This window comes from Spea bombifrons, chromosome 12 (genome assembly GCF_027358695.1).
Source record: "Spea bombifrons isolate aSpeBom1 chromosome 12, aSpeBom1.2.pri, whole genome shotgun sequence".
NCBI classification, from domain to species: Eukaryota; Metazoa; Chordata; class Amphibia; order Anura; family Pelobatidae; genus Spea; species Spea bombifrons.
In genome coordinates, this window is record NC_071098.1 from 22498285 (window position 1) to 22526127 (window position 27843).

Here is a 27843-nt window from a genome sequence, read left to right on the forward strand (position 1 = left end):
ATTCTTTTCAGTGATCTGGATGAATCGGATAATGGGGTCTTTAGGGTTAATGTAGGGGCAGTTATGGTTAATGGGGTCTTTAGGGTTAATTTAGGGGCAGTTATGGTTAATGGGGTGATGACGGAGGGTTAATTAATTTAGTAAAGTTAACTTAAGGTGCAGTTAGAGGTAAAGGGGGCAAACTAAGGGGAATCTAAATCCTGGGGGCAGTGAAGATTATTAATGTATTTATTTATAAAAGTATGGTATCAGTGATATTCCCTGTAAGATTCGGATCCCTGTTAGATTCGGATCTTTGAACGATTCTCTGCCTTCAGTGACATCACTAGAGTAGGCAGGCAGGAGGGTTAATTGACTGTAATGAAAGGGGCGGGGCCAATCATTAGTGTGACTGCAGGGAGGGACTGGGAAACAGTAACTCTGAATCATGAATGGGATCATTTCAATGAATGAGTCGAAATGATCCGATTCACTTTAATGATCCGAACTTCCCATCACTACGGGTTATTGATCATAAATTGCTTTGTGGCCAACCTGGCTCCCTTCTTGTTGTGGAGGGATATTATTAACCAGCACTCATCATAGGATATTCCAAGAGTTATCTGATTAACTGATTATTCCTCTTATTCTTCTTGTCCAGTACCAATATATTAATAAAGTAGTCACACTTGACCACTTAGGGACACTCTAACATACATGATGATACCATTATTATTTTGATAAATAACCACATATTTAGCAGAACAAGGAATGCCTGACATAAGTGTTGCTCGGTAATTATCAGGCCTAGCCTTGGAAATAGAGAATTCTAAGTTCTAGAATAATATTTTGAGTAATGTTACCTTGAACAAGTGATAGAAAAAAAGCAAATAAACCTCATAGTATGTTAATCATTTGAATACATTCTTATCTGCATAATCAATACACTGAAAAATGAAATGTGAAAATATATGTATTATAGGACTAAACGGTATAGTAAAATTAAATCAATATTAATATTAATAAAACATATGTAATCTTGATACCTAAATTAATATAAACTATATAAAAACTGTGACAAATCCCCCTCTGGGTGTGTTTTGTTTCTGATAAAACAGATGAAAATAACCCAGCTCAAGAGTGTTCTAAATTTTCAATCCCTCTCATCACAAGTTTTCTCATGATGATGGTGACATAGCATAAAGGTAATCATGATCAACCACACTGTGTTCAGCACTATTAACAACAACATAAGATCATTCTAATCCTAGTATTTTATCTAAAAGCCCCTCATTTTACATTGAGTTTAAAATAGCAAATATCAAATAATTACAGTGAATGGTCATAATGGTCACATTTCCCAACAGTGATGGCAGTGTTCTTGGGATTTTTTTATAAGTGACACAGGGTATGGGATTGGGATAACCCAACTAGAAGAACCCATAAGACTTAAATTAGATAGACAGGCCAGTGGTCTTGAATCAACACTGTCTTAGTAGCAGAAGGATCATGGGACTTACACATTGTCACTTGACAATGCTTGTGTCCAATTCTGTAGAAATAATTTTCCAGGACACATCTTTGAAATTGATACAATGATCTAGAATAGGAATGTATCTTTTCTTTCCATGTTCTGACATTTGCTACTGTTTTTATTTGATATATCTTATCCACAGTAATGACATACAGTCAATAAAAACCCAATTCCAATTGCCATTTCCAAATCTAAAGTGCTTCTTAATTTTATCTCTTATGTACCTTGGCAAACATATTCCAAGTTATATTGTTAGAAACAGAGGAGAAAGGGAGATCTCCCTTGAAACCTGGCGAGTTACACCATGGAGGACTGAGCCCAGCCATGACTGTGATATACTTACCGCCAATCAGCTCCAGCACTGTTCAGACTGCCATACATATGTGTGGCAAGATGACAATGACAGCACTGATTGGCTTCTTAAACCCAAGCGGCAGAAGAGGGCAATTTCTGCAACAGGGTTACAAATTCTAGCTCATGCAAGTGCTTTTCTTTCTTTTCATTTTTGAAAATGTAAGAATTGTCCAGTTGGTGAGGACAATAAAATTATATATGTGGGAATTGAAGCGATCCCAAGCTCTTGGGGTGAGGGTGGGAGGGTAAATCCAGAAGGCTTCAGCAAAGGAGGCTTTCTAGATATATCATTTGAAAACCGTGACCCCCCCTTGGGTTGAATATTAATTTTAAGCTTAAGGCAATAATGTCAATTATGTCTTAACTACTTTCTTGATGTTAAGGTGGATTTGAGTCATCAAGATTGGACTCATTTGTTGTCTGTAAGATTGCTATATAAAATGACACTCCCTTTTTGGACTTTTCAGCCACTGTACTCAACTTTGTGACGTCAATATCTAATGTGCAGGGGACTAAAAGTATTTTTATGAGAGACTGGAGGGTTGGAGGCAGATGTTTTTACGGTCAATCAATCCCTACAAGAATTGAAGATTTATCTTGGGCTATAAAACCTTGCACCTAATTTATAGGAGCTATACTATAAGTGAGTGGTATACTTATGTATTGTGATTACACAGAACATTGGGATATATTGCACTAGTTGCCTGTTTGGGGCTTTTTGTTTCTTTTTTTACAGACCATTGTTGATGTAATAATTTACACACACATGTGCGGCTCACTGTTTGTTTTACAATTTAACTTAATTCACTGTGTGCTGGTTATTCTTTGAGGTTATGTTTATGCAGTGGGGCTACCTGTACTTTTCTAGCTGACATTAGTAGGCAAATGATTGGTTTTTCAAAAGTCTTACTAAGGTCTTACACAGACCTTCCCATGGCTGATTTTTTTGCACTTAACAATGCTCATTTACTAGCCCTATACCCATTGCTATGCTGTATGTGGATGTAACAATTTAAGTTTAACCTTGCTGTTTATCCCCACAAACTCCCACATTGAAGACATTTCCATTTAAAAAAGTTGAAAACATTCCATTGTGTCTACAACATTGCAATCTGTTTTTGAATTGGATCAACAAGCTGTAACCAATCCTGTCTTTATAACCAATTATACCCTTTATATTCATTTTTGCTAAAATCTGTGGGTAGTGAATCCACATCTATATCGTTCTTACTGTAAAGAACCCATTTAGCTAAAACTTCCTTTCTTCAAGTCTGAATGGATGACCTTCTTTCTTTGTATAGTCCTATAAAGAACAGGTAATCAGAGAGCCAGTGTTGTTCTCTCCCTCCCATTACACCTTTTTTTAGCTTGTCTAGCCTTTCACATACTTTACTGATTTTGTAGTCTGTCTTGGCAATTTTGCAAGCTCCATAATGTCCTTTTTTAAGAACAGGTGCCCAGACTTGCACTGACCATGGACAGATAACCATTTTATACAAAACAAAATCTAACTGGCCCTGTTGCCATTTGAATTATTAGGATAGGATAACCGGGTATATACGAAATTTATATATATATAGATAAAGATGGAGGCAAAACACACAGGTGCCTCTTCCTTCTGTGTCTTTTATTGGAAACATATTAACTGCTTCTCTTCCTGTTCAGGAGGAAGGAGGAGATAACAACAAAAACTTTATTTATACTTATCTTAACCATACAATTGTATCAAATAGGCTATAGCACTGTGAGAGCACTTTCAGATTATATCTCAACACCCTCACTTGCTCTCAAGTGTTTAATCCTTTTTTTTTTTCTTTCTTTCTTGTAATCAATTCCCTTTACTTGACAATAACCTTTAGCAACATATCTGGCTTTGTATGTTTCTAATCCGTCAACATTGTTTTTCACAGCATACACCCATCGTCCCCCCACTGAACATATACCTACTGGTAAAGTTGTCAATGTGAAGGTGTCATTTTCTTTCAATGAATCAATTTCCTCTGTCATAGCATTAAGCCAATTCTGTGACTGAGGTGAGCTTATAGCTTCTTTAAAGTTTTGTGGTACATCAAACACCTTGTAGCAATAATCAATGTTTGTTAGTATTTGATCATCACATTCCACTTCTGAAACATAGTCCTCCAAATACTGAGGAGTTTTTCTGTCTCTTTTAGGATAACGTGTACTATGGTCATTCCCTGCTTGACCATTGTCCTTGCTCTTCAAAGCTTATTTTTCAGAAATTTGAATTGAGTTTGGACACTCAGTTTCAGTTTGATTAATCTTTGGTATAGAGGGTACATAGTGTAACAGACTTAACTCTGTCATTTATGTTATAATTTGTTGTATTCATATTCTCATAGTTTTTGCCAGTTTTAAATGTGGATAGGGTTTACACTGTCCATGTTGCAGGGGGAATGTGTTTGGGGTAGGACTGTTACTCAGAAGGAAATGGTCTTGGGATATACTGGTCATAACAGTCATACTGGTCATAACTGTAATACAAGAGAGCCAGCATATCAACAAGAGTTATCAGAGTCCATCCTCATATACAAGGTTGTTTAGCAAACCCCTGAAAAGGCATAAGGTCTGTATATTTTTTACTTTGTACTAGTAATATGCAAAAGATAGATAATTTAGGGATAAGTCATTAATGCATATTATTTGTATTTTGTTTAGCTCTTACGGTGAATTTTTGGAGTTAAAGGAAAGTTTACAATAAAGCTTTTAAAAATCATCAGTAAAGTTTTGGCCATCATTCAGACGGGGTCTGCTACAGTAAGAGCTTCACCTTCGTTGGTTCAAATACCTGCTGCACATGGTTGCTTAAGGGACTGCAGCATATTGGAATCAGCATGATGGTCTAAGGTGCTAGGACATTGTAAAAGAGTTCACTATGGAGATGGACACTGAATATCAAGAATATGAAAGCCTGTCTCATACAGAAATAGAAGGTAAAAGGGAAAATAATATGAAGGGAGCAGTGAAACTTAAAGATAAAAATATATCTGAACTACAGTGTTATGTACAAGAAAGGGAAGAACTACCTAGACGGTCAGAACGTCCACATATTATTACAGAAAAAATGCTTGCTTACCAGAAAGATGAATGTTGTAAGAAAGAAAAAAGGCTAAATACTTTGTATGAACAATGGAAAATAGATGTTCGTAAGGCGAGACATGAGTTAAAATCAAACATATCTGATAAGCAGCTCACTGAAATTGCTGATTCTCTGGAAAATAAAATGAACTGTATTATGAAAATCTTTAGTGAAATAAGGGAACATATAACACCTGTGTCTGATTTAAGACGTAAAGTTGATGCATGTGAAGCTGTGACCAATGACATTGTCAAAATTGTGTTAGAAAGATTAACCATGGCAGATGATGAGTTTGATGCAGAAAGGGAAAGGAGCCGTCTACGTGAACTTTCAGCTCATAGCTATGTTCGCTCTATATACGATTCTAATGCTTCACAAGCAAGTGTCAGCAGCTATTCTAAATCTTCTGGTGCAACAAGCAAAAGAGCAGATGCTGTGGCAGAGCTTGCTGCAAAAGAGGCTGCATACAAGATGATGCATTCAGAAAGACAGCAAAGGGAGAAAATAAAAACTCTAGAAGAGCAACTCAAAAAAGAACTAGAAATTCAAAAGTTTGAATTAGAACGGCTGCAGTTAGAAAAGGACTTGGAAGTTGCACGTGCCAGAGTAAAATCATATGATGAAGTAATAAAACAAGAAGCGAAAGGTCAATTGAACTTGATACAAAATGAACATGAAAGTGAGAGAAACGAAATCTCTTCTACAACACATCCACAATACAATGTTGTTCAGTCAACAAATCTCAGTGAATTGGCTCTCCTTGCTCAAGCAGTTCAGGACAGCATTGCCATCAACAGGTTACCCACACCTGAACCTACAGTCTTCAACGGAGACCCAATTCAGTTTGTGAACTGGAAAGCCTCATTTATGTCACTTATAGATAGAAAGGGCATCTCTGCAGCTGACAAACTTTATTATTTGAAAAGGTACGTGAGTGGCTCAGCACACAGATGTCTTGAAGGCACCTTTTATAGAAATGATGAGGAATCCTACAAAGATGCTTGGAACAAGCTTAACCAAAGATACGGGCAGCCCTTTATCATTCAAAGAGCATTCCGGGAGAAGCTATCAAAGTGGCCTAGAATACAGTCCAAAGATGCAGAAGGTCTGAGAGCATTTTCAGACTTCTTAAATGCCTGTCTGCAAGCCATACCTCATGTTAAAGGCCTGGAAATATTAAATGACTGTGAAGAGAACCAAAAGCTGGTACAGAAACTTCCTGACTGGGCAGCCTCCAGGTGGAACCGCCAGGTCACAATATCCCTTATGGATAGCAAAGAATTTCCAACCTTTAAAGACTTTGTAAAATTCATGTCAACGGAAGCAGAGATTATGTGTAATCCTATTACTTCCTTTCAAGCTCTGCATTTACGTGAGTCTCAAAAGGAAACCAAAAGAAACAAAGCAACTGTCTTTAAAACTCAAACAGCTTTAAACAATGATAAACAGACAAAAGCAAAGGGACAATTAAAAACACCATGCATGTTGTGTCAAGATGACAATCATCCACTTTGTAAGTGCCCAGAATTCATGCAAAAGTCTCTGAAAGACAGAAGAGCATATGTCAAAGATAATAAACTTTGTTATGGTTGTATAAAACCAGGTCACTGCGCCAAAGAATGTCGTCGTCGCCACACATGTGACGTATGCAAGTTACGTCATCCCACATGCCTTCACGATTACAGCTATGAGGCTAACGAAGATAGGAAACAATCACTGTCCATGGTAAGCAATGCGCATGTACAGAATGGTGAAACTACTAATGCCATGTCACTTACCATCACAAGCACAAGTCATTCAGTCATGACATCTATGATAGTACCTGTATGGGTGTCGTCTGTTAAAAATCCATCCGATGAAAAGCTTGTCTATGCTTTGTTAGACACTCAGAGTGACAGTACTTTTATTGACGAAGAAATAAGTAACGTACTTCAAGTAGATACTCACCCAATAAAACTTAAACTTACCACCATGATAGAAGACAATATGGTCATCAAAAGTAAAAGAGTGTCTAATCTTCGTGTAAGAGGGTACAATTCCTCAGTGTATATCAATCTTCCTCCAGTATACACAAAGGAGTGTATTCCTATTAATCATGATCACATACCAACGCAAGAAACAGCAAATAACTGGGCTCACTTGAAGGTAATTACGAACGAAATGCCACCTCTTCTCAATTGCGAAGTAGGTTTACTGATCGGCTACAACTGCCCTAGAGTGCTAGCTCCCAGGCAAGTCATACTAGGTAAAGAAGATGAACCTTATGCTATTCTGACAGATTTAGGATGGAGTATTGTGGGCTGCTCCACACCACGCATCAACGTATCATCAGCAGTCAGTCTTTGTCACAGATTAACCACAAAGGAGATACCAGCTTTGACACCTGTGAATGCAATCCGTATACTAGAGTCCGACTTTAAGGACGTCACAGCAGATGACCAGACAATCTCGCAAGATGTTATTGCGTGCCTAGACAAACTGAAGGGCAGCATAAAGAAAAATGCTGAAGGACATGAAATGCCCCTTCCGTTTGAACAATGTCCATACTTACCTGACAACAGAGAACTTGTTAAAGTCAGACTTAATCAGTTGCACAAGAAGTTCTGTAAAAATGAAAAATACAAGACGGACTATATTGCTTACATGAAGGACATAATTGAAAGAGGTGATGTAGAAACAGCAAATGAGGATGAAAACCCAGCAGACAATGCTTCTAGAGGAAGAATAACAAATGAGTTACTCTCATCTAACTGGTTCTCTGGTCCCACATTCTTATGGAAAAAGGAAATACCAACCTCAAATGTTGTATTGGAACTTACAGTAGGAGACCCAGAAGTAAGAAAAATTCAGACATTACAAACAAAGACCATAGAAAGTAAAGATCTTGTAGACCATTTGTCCAAATTTTCATCTTGGTCTAAGGCTGTCAAGGCCATTGCACGCCTTCAGAGACGGATTAAGAAAGATAAAACCCATTCACCTGCATCCGTAAGTGAGCAAGATGATGCAAAACGCTTGATTTTGAAGGGTGTGCAGAAACAAATATATCAGAAAGAAATAGATGTTCTGAGTCAAGGAAAACAACTTCCAGGTCATAATAAACTTCATCACCTGGACTCCTTCTTAGATACAGATGGTATAATCAAGGTGGGAGGGAGATTAAACCACTCGTTGTGCATTCACTCATTCAAGCACCCACTGATTCTTCCTAAAGATCATCATATAACAAGGTTGATAATTGCACACTATCACGAAAGTGTAAAGCATCAAGGAAAAGGATTCACAATGAATGAAATCAGATCTAGCGGATATTGGATACCTGGAATAAACAGAGCTGTCAGATCTTACATTCGCAACTGTGTAACCTGTAGAAGACGGAGAAAATCTGTTGAAGGCCAGAGGATGAGTGATCTCCCCAAAGAACGTGTGGAGCCTTCTCCACCGTTTGTGTATTGCGGTATGGATTGCTTTGGTCCTTTCATGACTAAAGAAGGAAGGAAACAGCACAAAAGGTATGGTCTGCTTCTAACTTGCTTTTGTTCAAGAGCCATTCATATAGAAATGCTAGAAGATATGTCCACGGATGCTTTTATCAACAGTTTACGCTGCTTTATTGCAATTCGAGGCACAGTACGGCAGATCAGATGTGACCAAGGTTCCAATTTCATCGGCGCAAAGAATGAACTTAACTTAGCATTACAGGAGCTTGACTCAAAAAGGCTCACTGCTTTTCTTGCAGATAAACAGTGTGATTTTGTTATGAATGTCCCTCATTCCAGTCATGCAGGTGGTGTATGGGAGCGTCAAATCAAAACTGTACGGAGTGTTCTTAATGCTACAGTTTCCCTCTCATCGGGCAGACTCAATGATGCTTTACTACGCACTTTGTTTTATGAAGCCATTGCTATAGTCAATAGTCGCCCCCTTACAGTGGACAACCTAAATGACCCCAAGAGCTTAGAACCACTTACACCTAACCATCTGATTACCATGAAATCCACCACAGCCCTTCCACCACCAGGAGAATTCACAAGAGAAGATTTATATGGGAAAAAGAGATGGAGACGAGTACAGTATCTTACTGAACAGTTTTGGAGCAGATGGAAAAAGGAGTATCTTCTCAACATCGCTACTAGGCAGTGTTGGCATGCTTCCAAGAGGAATTTTCAAATTGGTGATGTGGTCATGGATGCAGATGATAATTTGCCAAGAAATGAATGGAGACTTGGACGGATTATAGACACCATAATCAGCCCAGATGGACTAGTAAGGACGGCCACAATAGCACTTGGTGATAAAACACTAAGCAAGAAAGGAGAACGGATAAACAAGATCTCAGCAGTAGAGAGACCAGCACAGAAGTTGATCTTATTATTGGAAGCTGAATGACTGAATGTTCTAAAGGACTTCACTATAATTTATTATAGTTATTAATGTGTTATTAAGTGGAAATTACTCATGTTTGGAAAACATGTATAATTTGGTGGGAGTGTAACAGACTTAACTCTGTAATTTATGTTATAATTTGTATTCATATTCTCATAGTTTTTGCCAGTTTTAAATGTGGATAGGGTTTACACTGTCCATGTTGCAGGGGGAATGTGTTTGGGGTAGGACTGTTACTCAGAAGGAAATGGTCTTGGGATATACTGGTCATAACAGTCATACTGGTCATAACTGTAATACAAGAGAGCCAGCATATCAACAAGAGTTATCAGAGTCCATCCTCATATACAAGGTTGTTTAGCAAACCCCTGAAAAGGCATAAGGTCTGTATATTTTTTACTTTGTACTAGTAATATGCAAAAGATAGATAATTTAGGGATAAGTCATTAATGCATATTATTTGTATTTTGTTTAGCTCTTACGGTGAATTTTTGGAGTTAAAGGAAAGTTTACAATAAAGCTTTTAAAAATCATCAGTAAAGTTTTGGCCATCATTCAGACGGGGTCTGCTACACATAGTTCTCCCTATGGCATTCCTCATCATCATGTAACAGGTCAGTTTGAGTCTCTCTTTCAAAAACTCTCTTTGTGATAAACTTCACAAGTCTGTGTTTAAGGACCTTTCCAGCGTCTGGGTAAAACACTAGGTAAGAAGGACTGTTCTTGTCATAGCCGATGAAAATTTCTCTCTCACATTTTGAGTCTAGTTTCTTTCTGTCATACCTGTATGCAAAACACTCTGACCCAAAAACTCTCATCTTAGAAAGATTAGGTTTTCTGCCCGTTAAAAGGTAATTTAGAGTTTGTACTAAACGGTTGTTAAAACACCTGTTTCGGATATGAGCGGCAGTCATTACTGCATATGTCCATAATTCTTTTGGTAATTCACTCTCAACTAACAGACATCTTGCCATTTCAAATAGCGTTCTCCAATTTCTCTCAGCAGTCCCATTTTGGTGGGGTGAGTAAGGTGCTGAGGTTTCATGTCTTATGCCTCTCTTATTTAGCAGTGACTTAAAGCTGTTTGTTGCTGTATCTACAGAGAAGATGTCTCGGGGATATGAAGGTATGTACAACGCATTCTTCAGTGTTATCATCTTTCGCTTTCCCTCGCTGTCAAGCAAACAAACCTCTGCATCACCTCTTCTCAGCGCCACACCAGTTGTCCTTTTTCCATTGAAGGAATGAATTTGGGAATGAATGAATGACTGAATGAATTAATGTGTGTGTGTGATGTGATAGCATGGATGTGTAAGTGCTGTTAGCAATCACACTCCTATCATGCCAAGTCAGCCAGTACATGCTGAAACCTGGCTAGCTGCCCCCCTTGTGTATTGATGCTGCCAGCAGTATGGGGTCTGCACATACAGCCACCCTGTACCAGCATGTACTGGCTGACTTGGCATGCTAGGAGTGTGATTGCTAGTAGCAATCACAGTCCCATCATGCCTAGGTTCCAGCATTTTCTGGTTGCCTGGGTATAAAAGGAGTGTGATTGATGTTAGCAATCACACTCATATCATGCCAAGTCATATTTTTTTTGTCCAATTGTGGTGTGTTACTTACTTTTAATAAAAGTGTGGTTAACACACCAAAATTGGACAAAAAAATACAGTAACAATATTAATTTATGTTCAAAGGAGACATTTCTTTGAGTAACCAAGTGCCAGTTTATATGAGATCACCATGGTATGAAACAGTAAACAGTAAAGAACAAACTGATGCCTTAACGCGTCCGAGGATAATCACCTCACATCTACCTTTTCATATGTTTGCAAAGTCCTTCTTCAATTCAAAAACAAAAGTAAGTATTGGGAAAAGCAGTAAATGAAAATAAACAGATCAGCAAGCGAGAAGAGTTGAGTTTATACTCAAGTTACTGTATGCATATACTGTACTGTATTTTTGTATGTTCATTTATCCCCTCAAGAACAGAAAGTTAATGTTTTTGATGATATACAAGCAGCATTGAACAGTTTTGTCTTTAATGCTAATGGGTAATTTGGTAAACCTCTGTTTTGGGGGATCCATACATACATAAATACATTATATGACCATAGTACGTGGACACCCCTCCTAATTAATTAGTTTAGGTGTTTCAGCCACATTCATTACTAACAAGTGTATAAAATCAATCACATAAACAAGCACTGGCAGTAGAATACGTGCAATATGTTCCTTAATTGTTTTTTTTTTATAAATTATTGTAAGTATTAATGTAAATTACAATTTGAAATAAAAAATGGGGAAAGCTGCAATAATGCAGAAAAAAAACAGTTGTACATTTTTAGCATAAACAATAGCATCTCTTAAAAGTGCCTAATGCTGTGTGTTATGCAAGGCAGTTAAGACAGACCAGGATTTGGTGCACATTTCCCCCCTGGGGGTCCAGGCCATTTTTTGTACTTTAAGTGACAGATCTTCCTTGAAACCTGCCCAGTTACACCATGGAGGACTGAGCCCAGCCTCCATGACAATCTTAACCAGTGCCATAAATCTATAAGAGGCAGAGTCCCAGATATGATGTCATATCCCAATGTTCAGAATAGAGGACAGCATGTGTCAAGGTAAGTGTTGGAGCGGCGGGTGCTCTGCCCTGCATCAGGCTTGACATCAGGCTTTCAGCAGCCAAACAGTGGCATGAAGAGTTGGACCGAGGAAGTGGAGGGTAGCTGCAGCAACAGGTAATATGTATACTTTTTTAACTGTCCTTTTAAGGCACACATGTAATAAGAATACACAAGTCTTAAAATAGTCTTTACCTATGAATTGAAAAAAGTTAAAAATGCAAGTAAATAAACAATAAAATGGAAGTGTTTCAGAAATAATAGGTTATGAAATATCTGAATACATCATGCTGTGTATTGCGTTCACAACACAATAAGTTGGTAGCCTTGAACGATTTTGTTGTAGAAGCAGCACCACCACTATCATATGAATTAAACCAGAGCTTAGTTTGCTGGTAGTACCCCTTCAAAGGGACAAACCAGCCATCATATGAACTTTAGTGCATATTACACCTGTATGGTCCCCTAATATTTTTATGGTGTCCATTTTTCAAAAGCATAGAGGTATTCTGAATGTGATATACTTACCGCCAATCAGCTCCAGCACTGTTCAGACTGCCATACATATGCGTGGCAAGATTACAATGATTGGCTTCTTCAACCCAAGCGGCAGAAGAGGGTAATTGCTGCAACAGGGTTACAAATTCTAACTCATGCAAGTGCCTTTCTTTCTTTTCATTTTTGAACAATACATACTTTAGCACTCACTGTGCACTTAATATGCATTCTTCTTTAGAGGTGGTGTCATGGTCATTAGACTGTTCCATTAAGTATCTTCAGGCTTGAGTTGTTGCAACGTTGTATGCTGCAGTAGCTTGCATGCATTTACCTGCATTTTTTGCTTCTCTTTTTCCATGTTCTGTTTCCCTGCATGACCCTCTGGTATTTAACCTGCCCCCATCCAGCTTCTCTGGGTTGTGTCTGTCAACCTGCTTTAGTTCAGACGTAGCGTTAGAATGGTGTTTTTAGTCAGGATTGGTGTTAAGAGTTGCCTACAGTGGTCTAGCTTGATGTGGTGGCAAGCTCAACATATCATGGTCACCAGATATGACTAAGCCCTTACTCTTTTATCAGCTTTGCCAGTAGTTCTGTGTGTTGTACTTTGGCTTCTGTAGTCGTGGCTTCCTTTGTGCCTGTCCCTTCCTTGTCATGTGGCCATTGATATTGGGATCTTAACTTGTGAGGGAGCCTAATGTTACTCTGTGAAAGGATACCTCCCAACAGTCCTAACTGATGTCCTCCAAAGTGGTAATTTAATGTTGTTAACACATAATCCCCTACAGTTTTTTCTTTGTCTCAACAGCAGTTATAGACAATAAGATCCTTGACTTTTTCCCGATAATTTTCGTCCAGCAAACCATTAACCAGTTTAGTAGCCGTCCCCTGAATTCTCTCCAAAACGACAAAACCCTTCTCGAGATTAAGGTCTCAAGAATTGTACACAATATTCTAGATGAGGTCATACCAGAGATCTGTAAAGTTTCAGAACCAGCTCCACCTCCCTCTTCCTGCTACTAATGCCTCTTGCAATACAGACCAGCATCATGTTACAAAACAACATGCATATTAACTAATACTGAATAAAAGTATTAAAACATTGCCTCCCTATTCCCTAACCCCATTTATAGTATGCTGGAGAAGGTGGGGGTGGTAATAAAATAATCATGGAATGCTCTCTCATTCTCACCCTTTGCTCAGACATGTGAGAAGGTTATAGTTAATATAATTTCAAAAATTTAAAAAAGCCTCAGACCCAATGCTGGGGAGGTGGGAAGAATAAAAACCATTAGGGAGATCTATGCCCCCCTTCCCACTGGAGTAAGGGTAAACAGGTGAAAACATATACTAAACATTTGTGGAGCGAGCGTAACGCTATCAAAAATGTATATTTAACCCATAGAGATAGGCAAGTAAAACACTATAGGTTTAGCTTTGTTCGAGTGTGTGAGCGTATGGCAGGGGCGTCCAACCTGCGGCCCTCCAGCTGCTGCAGAACTACATCTCCCATACTACTCAGCCAGCCCCTTAGCTGAAAGAGAATTGTGGGAGATGTAGTCCTGCAGCAGCTGGAGGGCCGCAGGTTGGACGGCCCTGGCGTATGGTTTTGTTTTGGGAGGGTATTTGGCATACTTCCTGTCTGTTTTAAAATCTAAAAGCTACAACTACATGAAAAGCAAACTATTCCTCCCCCATGTGGCAACACCCCTTCCCAGCTTCTAAATTCAGCTGGAAGATTAGAGCTCCAAATTACCCAGTCTGGCATTGCATGAATGCCATTATTATTCACTGCATTTAACCCATTTAGGACCAAGGACGTATTGTTATGACCCAGGGATGAAATATTACACCCTCACTTGTTCTGTATGAATGGGGAGATTTCAGCTGTGAGCTGATCCAAACAATCTTATTACCTAACTTGGTCAATACTTGGAAACTTTCTAAATGAGCGGACCATGAGGCACTTGAAATATTAACCCTTTACTACTACTAACCAAACGGCTGTGACATTATTTAAAGATACACTTAATTGGGTCACCTGCTTTAAAGCACACATAATATACATCTATTAAAAGTACTAATTGAGAATTACAGCAGTGTAGAATAGGGAGGAGAAAGCTCTAGACAGGGTGGCGCTGAGAATCTGCACATTAACCCTGAGAGTTCCCAGGCATGCTTATCACGCTCACTGTAATCGGGATTGCAGAATTAGAGGCTCCTGCTGTTTCCTGATCAGTAGATCATTCCACATTCCTCTATAACCTTGTGATTTGTAGAAAACACCAAGATTCAAGGTAAATGTTTGCGTGTTTCCAGATAACTTTTGTTGTGTTTTTTTGTTGACAGCCCACCCAAAACCAGTATTCTTTCCCAGTTAAAGCAGTATATTTTTTGGCAATCATTGAGCATAATGTTTGGAAATCCAATACGCACACCTGTTTCTTTAGTCTTACAATATTGCATATTCTTTGTCCAGAGTCGCATCTGGTAAAAAAAAAAAAATATATACTTTCTGCTGCTATTTATTTTCCACAGGATGCTACTAGCAAGCTAAAAATGAGGTGTTGCCAGGAATGGGTTAAAAGCCCACTGATTTGTTTATCAATCTTCCTTGGCAAATGAAAACCTATATCTTAAAAGCTAACACAACCTCAAAAAGCACACACCACTGGTATTCAGTTAGATATATAAAACACCCATTGCAGAATAACAAAAGTACAGCATTATGTTATATATTTAGCTTTGTTTAAAAAATGTGCGTAATAGGCAAAAACACACAGACAGAATAAACATGTCATTAAATATTACTGCTTCTCGGAAATAATGTCTCTGAGCCAAACCTCAGTAACCATGGTCAAGCAAATATGCTACATGAGGGTTATCAGTAGTAGCATAACCACACGTAGTAACTGTACATACTACCCGACAATTAGGAACACACAATTAAACGGTTTTCCTTAATTCCATGAATCGCATGGATTTAAAATTTCTCAATAAGTAACATGATATTGGTAGGGGAGGTGTAAAGGTTGTGTATTGTGACAAGCCCTGGAGTATGACGGCCATAAATGCCAGTTTTAGGGACTTAAAACACAGTCCTCTAGGGCAACGAAGCTCAAGAACACCAATTTGTAGCAACCTGTGATTTATTTGCTGGTGCACCAACCACAAAGCAAAATCATAAAAATGAAGCCTAGGTCAAACTGGCTTCTCTCGCCGACCCAGCTACTCATTGACTTCCCACCAGAACCAGCTAAACCAGGCTCTGGAAACCTCTCCCAGTACACAGCAGGTTTGCCACACTTGGTTGGGGGATCTTTTTCATTGCCCTCGGCACACAGTGGAAATTACTCTCCCTTCCACAGTCTTTCTGATTGTCGGGCTCCGGGGGGGTTAATGCCCAGCACCTGTGCCTGATGTAGGCTGTATCCTGGACTGGATCCTACAATACTACGTCTGCTACAATACTGGAGTTGGACATTCAACCCACCCTGCTCCACAAATGCTCCATCTCATGGACCCAAAAATGTAATTTGCATAAGATCTGTGCATAAAAACACAACAAAACACCTCCCGGGGTCTGTACAGCATCACAGTGTTAACAAAATAAAATCCTGATTCTTTAAATTGGATCATACAGCCTAAGGCGTGTTGGCATGTGTTCCATTTTGCAAAAAAAAACGGATTTGCAATGAATGCATTGGGTGGGGGGTTACTTTTAAAGCATCACTGGAAGGAAACGTGTCTAGAAAGAGGTTTTTGTCCTGTGACGGTAAGCAAGTAGTCAAGTAATGTGGGGCTGGATTGCTAGTAATTCTTTGGTAGTTGTAATGGTTATCACAGCAGGAAATACTTTGGGCTTACATTTAAAGGAGCCATCTAAAAACTACTGTTTAAAGCAGACCCCATGCTTAATGTATGCCTATCAGTATAAAATAAAAAGAAAAACCAGTCATGTGATCAGTGACAGAAAAATGTGAAAAATGCAGTTTTATTTTTGCCACATGCTTAGGCTAGCAGGGAAAAGGCTGTATGAAAAGTACTAGATAGACCTTAGCGAAATAGCCTATATTAACTTTTCATTTATTTTCAAAATATTTAAGTGGTTAAAAGAAAGCTTTAATAATCTTGAAGAGCAAAAAAAAAACCAATATATAGTTTGAGTGGGTGCTCCAAATGAGAAAGAAGAAAACAACTGTTGGAAGAAGATATGAAAACATTAAAGTCCTCGCCCCCTCTCAGTTAAGACTAAAACATTCTACTGTTTACCACAAGGCAATGTGAAATGGAGTCAGTGTTTTCTTATTGTTTTGACTAGGATAAAAAGCTAGAACACATACCCAAAATAAACATGCGGCTGTCTATTATCGCAATTGTTTTCATAATGAAAAGAGAAAAAATGTTGGTGGTTGTTATTGACCATACCCGCTTTTCCGGGTCACTACGGGGAAGCTCTGGGTCGTGGGAGTGGTGTTGCAGCACACACCACTCCCCGCCCCTTCTCCCCTAACAATGTTGTGTGTCCACCAACGTCAGGGGAACCCCCTATCCACAGCCTACAATGGGGGCTCCAGGTAGCAGGAGCCAGAAAGACCCCCTTTTGTCTTCAGAACTGCCTTCATCCTTCGTGGCATACTTTCTAAAAGGTGCTGGAGATTTTGGCTCATATGGACATGATGGCATCAAACAGTTGCTACAGATTTGCTGCACATCTATGATGCCAATCTCTCATTCCACCACATCCCAAAGGTGCTCTGTTGCATTAAGATCTGGTGACTGTGGAGGACATTGGAGTACAGGGAACTCATTGTCATGTTCAAGAAACTAGTTTGAGATGATGTGAGCTTTGTGACATGGTGACATCCTCCTGGAAGTAGCCATCAGAAGATGGGTACACTGTGGACATGGTCAGCAACATCACTCAGGTAGGCTGTTGCGTTTAAACGATGCTCAATTGCTACTAAGGGGCCCATAGTGTGCCAAGAAAATGTCCCCCACACCATTACACCACCACCACCACCAGTCCTGAACCATTGATGCGAGGCAGGATGGATCCATGCTTTCATGTTATTAACACCAAAGGCTGACTCTGCCATCTGAATGACGCCGCCGGAATCGAGACTCATCAGACCAGGCAACTTTCTTCCAGTCTTCCATTGTCCAATTTTAGCGAGCCTGTGTGAATTGTAGCCTCAGTTTCTTGTTCTTAGCTGACAGGAGTGGCACCCAGTGTGGTATTCTACTGTTGTAGCCGATCTGCTTTTAGGTTCGACGTGTTGTACGTTCAGAGATGGTATTCTGCATATCTGGTGGTTATTTGAGTTGCTGTTGCCTTTCTGTCATCTAGAATCAGTTTGCCCATTCTCTTCTGACATCAACAAGGCATTTTCATACAGGCATTCTCCGTAAACCCTATAGATGGTTGTGCATGAAAATCCCAGGAGATCAGCAGTTTCTGAAATACTCAGACCAGCCCGTCTGGCACCAACAACCATACCACGTTCAAAGTCCCTTAAATCCCTGTTTCTTCACCATTCTGATGCTTGGTATGAACTTCAGCAAGTTGTCTTGACCACGTCTACATCCCTAAACGCATTGAGTTGCTGCCATGTTAGCTATTTGTGTTAACAAGTAGTTGAACAGGTGTACCCAATAAAGTGGCTATTGCATGTCACCACAACTTATTGATTTGCTTAAAAAAATAATTTCTGGCTCTTTTGTACACTAGGTCAATAGCTTTAAAATATGTGTATGTAACCACTGGTTGGGGGAGGCAGAAAATATTATTTTCCATACTCAAGCACAGACACATATGTTAGGCAGGAAAAAAAAAACGCTAGACTTCTGCTATTTTGGAATGCCCTAAGTTTGGGAAAACACAAAAGTTAATGAAAGCTTGAAATGTTAACTGAGATTCTTGTTTACTATGCGGTGGCTTAATATGCAATACAACAAAACCACTGTACTTCCCTTTCCCTGGGCATTTAAGCAAGATCCAGGCAGTGAGCTGGAAGCAAAGATCACATAAAGGCATTTAAGGACATCTATCAAACTGGTACGTGCTAAAGAAATTATTTTGTAACTCATAAAACCATAAGTTATTCATCAACTTTTAGTTTTCAGGAATAGCTGTGTTGCTTGTCAGCTCATAGAGTTTTACGGAAGCATTTTGTGAATGTGAATTCTGTAAGGCTATAGAAAAGAGATTGCCTAGAACTAGTAACCACTACATTGTTTGTGCTGCAATTATAGAATGTTTTGTTAATGGCTTCTTCTTTTATATGAACTATGACACCTATCATGTTGTTTCATTATATGATTTTATATCATCATAAAATGTATACAGTAAAAGTGTGTATAAAGTTTCCTAAAGCATGTTTTAATAAAAACATATTCCTTATATCTCACTGTTGTTAAGTATCCTGCTCTTCCTCCAGTTCTTTTCTCTTTGTCACCAAGCACTTTTTTTAAGAAGCTATCCCTCCATTCTACGTTTCTCCATGTTTGTCTTCCCATTTGTTTTCATTTCCACAGAGTTGTTCTGTAATTATCTTATTCCCACTTTATGTATGCCAACTATAACGCTATACATGTTTGAATGTATGTCTGCTATATATCTCTGTAGTTGCTCTGTAGTTGCTCTGTAGTTGCTTTGCTTTGCATTTTTGCACATTTTTCAAACCTTTTCCAACTGTTCTTGTTATTCCTGAGAATTGTCTCTCAGCTCTATCTATAATCTTTGCTTCCTCTTATCACTTGAGAAAAACATATGAAAATGAATGGCTATTTAGATTCTCGTATTCAATTTAGAAAAATAACATTGGTGTCAGGACTCGAGTAATCAGGTCGGATAGGAGCCCATGTGCAGGGGATACATGGGGTTCAGTCTGCAACCCACGGTGCATGATTATACAAACAAAGACACCACAAGCAGAAATCTAGGTAATGCAATGTATTTTATTATGACAGGACAAGCAAATAAGGGTTATACAGTCTGTTAGAAAGAAACCGGACGTATGGCAGGATAAAGAAATACCGGTAATAAGTCTTTTGGCAGGAGACCACTTGGAAGGGCACGAAAGGCAGGGAGCCCACTTGGAAGGGCGCGAAAGGCAGGGAGCCCACTTGGAAGGGCGCGAAAGGCAGGGAGCCCACTTGGAAGGGCACGAAAGGCAGGGAGCCCACTTGGAAGGGCGCGAAAGGCAGGGAGCCCACTTGGAAGGGCGCGAAAGGCAGGGAGCCCACTTGGAAGGGCGCGAAAGGCAGGGAGCCCACTTGGAAGGGCAAGAAAGGCAGGGAGCCCACTTGGAAGGGCACGAAAGGCAGGGAGCCCACTTGGAAGGGCACAAAAGGCAGGGAGCCCACTTGGAAGGGCACGAAAGGCAGGGAGCCCACTTGATAAGGACACAAAGCAGGTAACCAGGAATGGTACAGGTGCAGAGCCACAGCAGAATGGTCCACAGACTTCAATACAAAGGCTCAGGCTGAAGGGCAGAGCTGGATGAAGTAGCCAGGATTCAATCCCGGAAACAAGGCGCAGCTGGATGTAATGATTAGGGCTCAACTCCGGTAATAAGGCACACCTGATCCTAGTAATGAGTTCTGAGTGCTCCAGAGGGCGGAGGGTGACCACTAGTGGTAGCAGATTGATATACCACATGTATAAAAAAAGCCTTGGTTCAGGCAGCGAAAAAGTAGACCCTGCCAATTGGCTGATTACTAAATATAACAATGAACCAATAAACAAAAAGAAACATTAAATATAACCCACACCACCAACGTATACCACACTAACGATTCTTATGAATTACTGAATTAGGTCTCCTTAAAGGAATACTCTTGACATATTTATTAGTAGAGCAAAATGTGTCTATATCTTAATATTAATTTTATAAAACAGTAAAGGAATATTTTAAAAAAAAGTTTAGTGATATGTACTATGTTTAGAGCATTCAGGGCTTTATCTAAACAAACTTTCTCTTTATATATATATATATAATTTTATAAAACGCGTTACAAATCTTTAACATAAGTACTGTGACATACAATCACATGGCTGGCCCTTACGTCACAGTACATGCAAGGTAAAAGATTATGACCATTGGGAAACCAGGAGCTGGAGACATTTTTTTTAACCATTTCTAAAATGAAGCAGCTTTTTGCAAAGAAAGGGTATTGTGAAAAATGTGAAAAACCTTCTCAGTTGCCAGTACCATTCAGGTCTGCTAAAGGTACAATAGTTATTTGAAATGAAAAATCTATTTAAATGCACTTCTACAATGGGTGAGACTTTAAGCTGTTCCAAATAACCGCCTATATCTCAGATTTTCTTGCAACATTTGTTGTAAACTATGTATGCTATGTGTGTTATACATGATTGTATACGGCATCTGAGATTGTAGGGGTATTTCTAAAGTTATTACATTATAATTTAAGTATGATGTATCAATCAAAACCTCATTACTTCTGTACAACTTAATAGTATACATGATGTTTTGGTTGTACTCTGTATGGTTTCTTTACACACACTCTGACTATGCAATTCGTAATGTTGTTACAAATTTCTACCACAAAACCTTGCCATTTTTCTTCTTTTAGATTGGCGTCCTAATTTAACGAGGGAAAGCAGCTGTGGACCCCGTTGAGCCTTACTCTACCTAAGTATGCCATTTTAGCTTTAATGTTTGTAGCGTCAACATATCTTTATGGTAAAGTCCAATGTAAGAAAAAAAAATATTTAATATCCAATACATGTATATTTTTGTGTAAATATAGATACGTTATTGAACTTTGTATGCGTGCTTGAGAGGTAGAAATCAGAGCAGAGGACAGGTGAAGATCATCAGATGAGCAAAAGGACCTAGTGTCAGGACTTACTGGCATAATCGTCCCACGCCAGTCCGGCCCCCCTCCGATGATAACTGCAGTGGGACCTGCTCTAGAAACCTCCTCTGCCCGCTACGAATCTTCTGAGGTAGAGTGCACCAGCTCCAAACCCGCTACCTCGCAGCCTTTCAGATGCACCAGTGACGTGATCCCTACTACTTGTGCATGAATGAATGACGCACATATATGACATGCATAGATGACCTCTGATGACCCCAGTTACCTCGTTTTCACTTCAGGCTGCCTATATTAGCTCAGAACTTTCATTCTTTCAGTACCTTGGTTGGCGTAGTCCATGTTATTGCTCCTGCTTGATGCTGATTAACCCAGTTGTGACCCAGCTTGCCCTTTGACAAAGCTTCTTCGTTCCGGACTTCTGTCACTGTTGACCCGGCTTGTTCTGCCTGGTTTCTGGATTCTAATTCGGCCATGATATTGTCCTTTGGTTCTTACCTGGCTTGTCTCCTTCAAATCTCCTGCCTTCAGTTTATTCTGAGTTGTCATCTGAGGGCAGGCCTACTTTACTTTATGGGATCCTGAGATAAGTAAGAAGGTGCAGGTAGGGGACTGCTATGAAACCCAAAAATGTTGTGCTGGGCCAGCACGCGCAGTAGGAAAAATAAAGGGTCATTCAGAGGGGATTAGGGTAATTTGTTGCTTTTACCTCTCTGAGCTAGCCAACTATTATTTACCTGATTAACGACACAAGGCAATGACCTCCAACCAGCTCTACCTCTGGCTCGAGCAAGATTTCCAGGACACATTTGGCACTCCCAGTCAGATAGATTGGAATGGCTGCAAGGAAATGAGTGTTAAAAAAGTGGTTCTACCCTGGGTTAACCTTGTTCCCATGTCATATATGTCTAAAGCCTGAGGATATATGCCACATAACCTCTTATGACATCACAACACATGCAATGTGTTGGGTACGCCATCATGTCAGCAGACAAAAAGTGGCGGCTTCCGAACAATTCAAACACCAGTAAACACAATTTTCAATATTTGTTCAACTAATAGTGACTAGGTGGTGGGGAACAGAATAGCTAAGGGAGAGAGCTTTAAAAGATTTCCTAAAATTTCTGACACAGAGTTGTCTCTGTAGCATGGCAGATGTTGTTGCAACATATTTTACCATTAATATGTCCAATTTTTTGTATGCTATTTATGCTGGTACATAAAATATTGACACTTGTGACCTAAAAATGTTTACCCAGTGGTACTCTATACAAAATAATCCAATGATTATATGTGTGTGATAGGTATTCCTCTACATCAAGGATGTCCAACCTGCGGCCCTCCAGCTGCTGCAGGACTACATCTCCCATACTTCTCTGCCAGCCCCTTAGCTGAAAGAGCATTATGTAGTCCTGCAGCTGGAGGGCCGCAAGTTGGACACCCTTGCTCTACATGTACTGCTGCCATCTTGTGGCTATATGTGAGAATTAGCTTTTTTCACCAAAATATTCCTTAATTGCATTCTTCACTGTATATTATGATATTGTAGAATCGAGCCCTTTATATATTAGTTAAATTCATGCATCATGTCTTTATAGTTTATATCTTTTATAACATCAACCCCCTCAGTCCCAGAGCTATTTTGCCATATGTCCATTCAGCCATTATTCTCCTTTCATGTGAAGAAAGAGACAGAGCTTTATTTTAATACCATTGTTACATGATTAGCAAAAAAGATGAAATTTACCAAAAACTATATAAAATAGGAAAAAATATTTTACCCTCTGAAGCCTTCAAAATTAGTCAAACTGATAGAAAATACCCTCAAAATTTATCAATTCAGGTGTCTTGATTTCAGAAATCAAGACAGCAGTTTTCATCAGTTATAAGCAGTGGTGGGATTCAATTTTTTTAGTACCACTTCCGAGATTTTGTACTAAAAAATAAAAACACACAGACTCAGGCAGTCTCTCTCACACACACAGACTCAGGCAGTCTCTCTCACACACAGACTCAGGCAGTCTCTCTCACACACAGACTCAGGCAGTCTCTCTCACACACAGACTCAGGCAGTCTCTCTCACACACAGACTCAGGCAGTCTCTCTCACACACAGACTCAGGCAGTCTCTCTCACACACAGACTCAGGCAGTCTCTCTCACACACAGACTCAGGCAGTCTCTCTCACACAGAGAATCAGGCAGTCTCTCTCACACAGAGAATCAGGCAGTCTCTCTCACACAGAGAATCAGGCAGTCTCTCTCACACAGAGAATCAGGCAGTCTCTCACACACACTCAGGCAGTCTCTCTCACACACAGACTCAGGCAGTCTCTCACACACGCACTCAGGCGGTCTCTCACACACTCACACAGACTCAGGTAGTCTCTCTCTCACACATGCACACATAGACTCGGCAGTCTCTCTCACACGCACACAGAGACTCAGGCAGTCTATCTCTCACACAGAGACTCAGGCAGTCTCTCTCACACACAGAGACTCAGGCAGTCTCTCTCACACACAGAGACTCAGGCAGTCTCTCTCACACACAGAGACTCAGGCAGGCTCTCTCTCTCACACATGCACACAGAGACTCAGGCAGTCTCTCTCACACACGCACACAGAGACTCAGGCAGTCTCTCTCTCTCACACAGAGACTCAGGCAGTCTCTCTCACACAGAGACTCAGGCAGTCTCTCTCTCTCACACAGAGACTCAGGCAGTCTCTCTCTCTCACACAGAGACTCAGGCAGTCTCTCTCTCTCACACACAGAGACTCAGGCAGTCTCTCTCTCTCACACAGAGACTCAGGCAGTCTCTCTCTCACACACACAGAGACTCAGGCAGTCTCTCTCTCACACACACACAGAGACTCAGGCAGTCTCTCTCACACACAGAGACTCAGGCAGTCTCTCTCACACACAGAGACTCAGGCAGTCTCTCTCACACACAGAGACATCCCCTACTGCTGCCGCCGGCGGCTCCACCCACCCTCCTCACTGAACAGGGCTGGCACCGCCCACAAAGGTAATTGAGCAGCGCTGGTGCCGCCCACGAAAGTTATTGAGCGGCGCCGGCTGACTCACTTCTATTTCGAATCGACAGGGGTGGCATTTTAAGAAGCCGTCCCCATTGATCCAAAATAGAATTGAGTTAGCTGGCGAATCAGTGACCTTCGTGGGCAGTGACAGCTCCGTTCAGTGAGGAGGGTGGGCGGAGCCGCCGGCAGCAGCGGGGTTGTCTGCATCGCACAGATGTCTGCTGGTGACGGAAAGGAGGATCCAAGTCCCCTGCAGCGCCATGGGGGATCTGGATCTTAAACCCAATTATAGGCTGCACAACGGGAAAGTGCGGCCTATAATAGGGTAATTAAGAAACGGTTCGCGCGAACCGGCTGAATCCCACCACTGGTTATAAGGCACATGTTGTACATTATGGTTTAAAAACTGATGGATTTTTACATTTGGTATGATGAGATTGCAACTTTAATGTTGAACAAAGAAACCACAAAATACCCACAAAAGTATATATTTCTGTAAAGAAGACAACCCAGAATATCTCATCAAGAGCATTTGGGTAATTTTTATGCAGCTCCTTGGCCACCAATCACTGCCAAGGTTGGCCATATAAATAATTTTCTCCTCTCTCTGTTGCTTAGGGTATTTTGCTCAAGGTATGTTATGGCAAGAAAAATCCAAACGTGTTCAGCCACATCTTCAGATTACAGAAATTCCTCACATGCATAGGTTTATTTGGTTTTCTGGACATTACACGGAACAAGCTGGAGCGTTACCAATTTCAAACATGAAAACCTCCCCCAACACATTAATAAGGTTTTGGTAGCAGTATAAACTGCTTTGTGTGCCCACTATGTAGGAGGTGAGAGTAGGTTCTCACCCTATTGAGAGTGTGCCTTGACGTGGCGGGTGAGCTTAATTATGCTTTGGCCAATTCATATAACCAAAACCTCTCATTTATATGATGTTTATGTATTTGTTGCCAACTTTATTATGGCGAGAAGCGCCACACAAGCACACAAGTTCCCAGGTATGTTTATCATTCTAATGGCACAGAGAGAACTCTTAGAGCTTACAAACCACAAATATGGCTGCTGGGTTGCTGCAAGAGAGCACAATCCTCTTTATATTTGAACACCTAACTATATTATTACATAGTTATTTTAAGATAACAGAATGTTTTTTTTAATATACATATAGATGTATTTTTTTTCTTTTTAATCTTTTCGTTGAGATGTCTGAATACATCAAGTACAAAGGAACACTTTTCCCACAACTCTCCACTACCCTGAAGGACCTCAACTTTCTGGAAAATGAATTCCTGATTCGGGACGACGATATATTCAATATTACTTATCCTAAATCAGGTAACTAAACTTGATTATTACAATTTTACATGCGGAAATCATGAAATATTCCTCTGGTTCTGTCTACTTTTACCAAGACAGGCAGTGCAGTTAATAATTTATTGAAATTACTGTCAAAGGCATTTCAGTGGCCATTTTAAAGTATCTTGAGTGTTCAGTTAGTAGGTTTGAAAGATATATCAATGAAGGATGACAGTGTTTCACACATTTCCATTATTTTAAATGTATGTATAATCATGTAGTAATTATACAAAATGGATTTCTAGGTACCACCTGGGTCACAGAAATTTTAAGCATCATACATACCAATGGAGACCCAACATGGTGCAATACTGTTCCCAACTGGGACAGGATACCTTGGTTAGAATCCCCAGATGTGGCTGAAAAATTGCAGGAAAACCAGAGCCAGCAACGGCTTATCACCAGCCATTTGGCAAAACACCTTTTTTGCAAATCATTCTTTGGTTCAAAAGCTAAGGTAAGAAAACCACTGCTACAGCTCAAAAGATTAAAAATGTTGTAACACCATCCAAATGCCCTTCAGAAATATAACGAAAGTCCTAGTTAAAATTACACGTAACCTTAAACTGCTGGCCAGTCAGACCTTCAAAACATTAAAGGCTTGGAAGGTGTGCACAGCGTAGACATAAAAGGGTGGAAAATGTTCAGCGGAGGTATAAAATTTGGTAAGCCATCATTACGGAAGATTCAATGCAACAGGATATACTTGAAGGCAAAAAAAAGATTTTTTTAATTTATCATTCCTGTGCACATTGGCAAGTAACATCGGAGCATTGGCAATGGCTTTTGTGACTCTCTCTTATGCAAGTTTGCATTGTTGGTCTCCAGAATCTCAGTATCTCAGTATCCACTTCCCATCTGCTTCTGTTCAAGAACTCCTTGATCCATATATGCAAATGCAAATGTCCCTTGGTAATCTTGCTAGGGAGTCAATTTACTGTGTTAGACTGAGCATGTGTAAGGGGGGTGTCAGTGAATGAATCCGTCTATTCCCTTTAGGCCCAAAAATAGCAATGTGGAAAGGATAGTCAAAATACACACAAACACAAGCCTCCCCATCCACACAAATATACATACACACACATTCATGCTTGCCCTTACCCACAAACATCCTGGCTTACACTTGCCCTCCCAGTCACACATTTACTTGCCCTCACCCACACTTGCCCTGATATACAAACTTTCAAAACACACACATTCACCTTTCTCATGATGTCCCCCTTTTTTCATTATCTCTCTCCTTTTCATCCTCTCCCATTTCTCCCATATAGCCTCTCATATTAACTCTCCCATTCTCCTTATATTTCTTCCATCTCACTACCCCCTCTTCACATTGTCATCTCTTCCCTTTCTCCCCATCTCTCGCCTTTCTCATTATTTCCCCCTTCGCCTTATCTCTCTTCTTTCTCACTATCCTCTCTCCCCTTTCACATTATCTCTCTTCTTTCTCACTATCCTCTCTCGCCTTTCTCCCCATTTCTTACCTGTCCTCCTCACCTTTTCTGGCTTCTTGATTCCCGTTGTAGGAGCAATTGGTCAGTTCCTACAGACTTCTGCTTCAGTGCTCCCTCACAGGGCAGAAATCACTAGTTAATCCATCAGTATGCAGCCTGTATATCTTAAAACACGTGTACAATGTCCTCTATTATTAGTAGATCATGTACTGAAATATTTTATTCATATTGTGAATATATTTTAGGTTATCTATACAGCCAGGAACCCGAAAGATGTTCTAGTCTCACTTTATTATTTTGCAAAAATGAGTGTTTTCTACGAGGATCCAGAAAGTTTTGACGCCCTTTTTAAACAGTTTATAACAGGCAAATGTAAGTAATCCTCAATAAAGTGCATTGAATATAATATTTATTTTCTTTATTTACAGTTTTTTTCTATTTTACAGTGCCATATGGTTCATGGTTTGACCATGTTAGGGGATGGATGGAGATGACAGGGAAAGATAACTTCTTCTTTAACACCTATGAAGATCTTCAGAGGGTAAATAAAATAATACACATGCATTTCTTCAATGAACACATACATTTTTTTTTATTATTTTTTTTTGCCAGTCTCTGTGCTAGCCCTGGCTAACGAATATTGCTAATTACATTACACTGGCGTATGC

At 39.9% G+C, this 27843-nt stretch overlaps 2 protein-coding genes across 4 annotated transcripts in view; both read left to right on the forward strand.

Moving 5' to 3' along the window:
• The window catches only part of LOC128470688 (sulfotransferase 2B1-like), a 32283-nt gene extending 20625 nt beyond the window's left edge, over window positions 1-11658 (forward strand). Inside the window, exon 8 of the mRNA XM_053452593.1 lies at window positions 11625-11658. The gene's annotated coding sequence lies outside the window, so the exon portion shown is untranslated. The remainder of the gene's footprint in view (window positions 1-11624) is intronic.
• LOC128470685 (sulfotransferase 2B1-like) overlaps window positions 1-27843 on the forward strand; it is a 122357-nt gene that overhangs the window by 93796 nt on the left and 718 nt on the right. The window contains exons 1-6 of one of the 3 annotated variants that reach the window (XM_053452589.1): window positions 18458-18533; window positions 21077-21139; window positions 25568-25700; window positions 25967-26178; window positions 27421-27547; window positions 27622-27716. In XM_053452589.1, the coding sequence (XP_053308564.1) occupies window positions 25568-25700; window positions 25967-26178; window positions 27421-27547; window positions 27622-27716 (567 nt within the window). In that variant the 5' untranslated portion in view covers window positions 18458-18533; window positions 21077-21139. Of the gene's footprint in view, window positions 1-18457; window positions 18534-21076; window positions 21140-25357; window positions 25364-25567; window positions 25701-25966; window positions 26179-27420; window positions 27548-27621; window positions 27717-27843 lie in introns of those variants that run through there. The other 2 variants (XM_053452590.1, XM_053452591.1) reach the window with 2 other exon arrangements.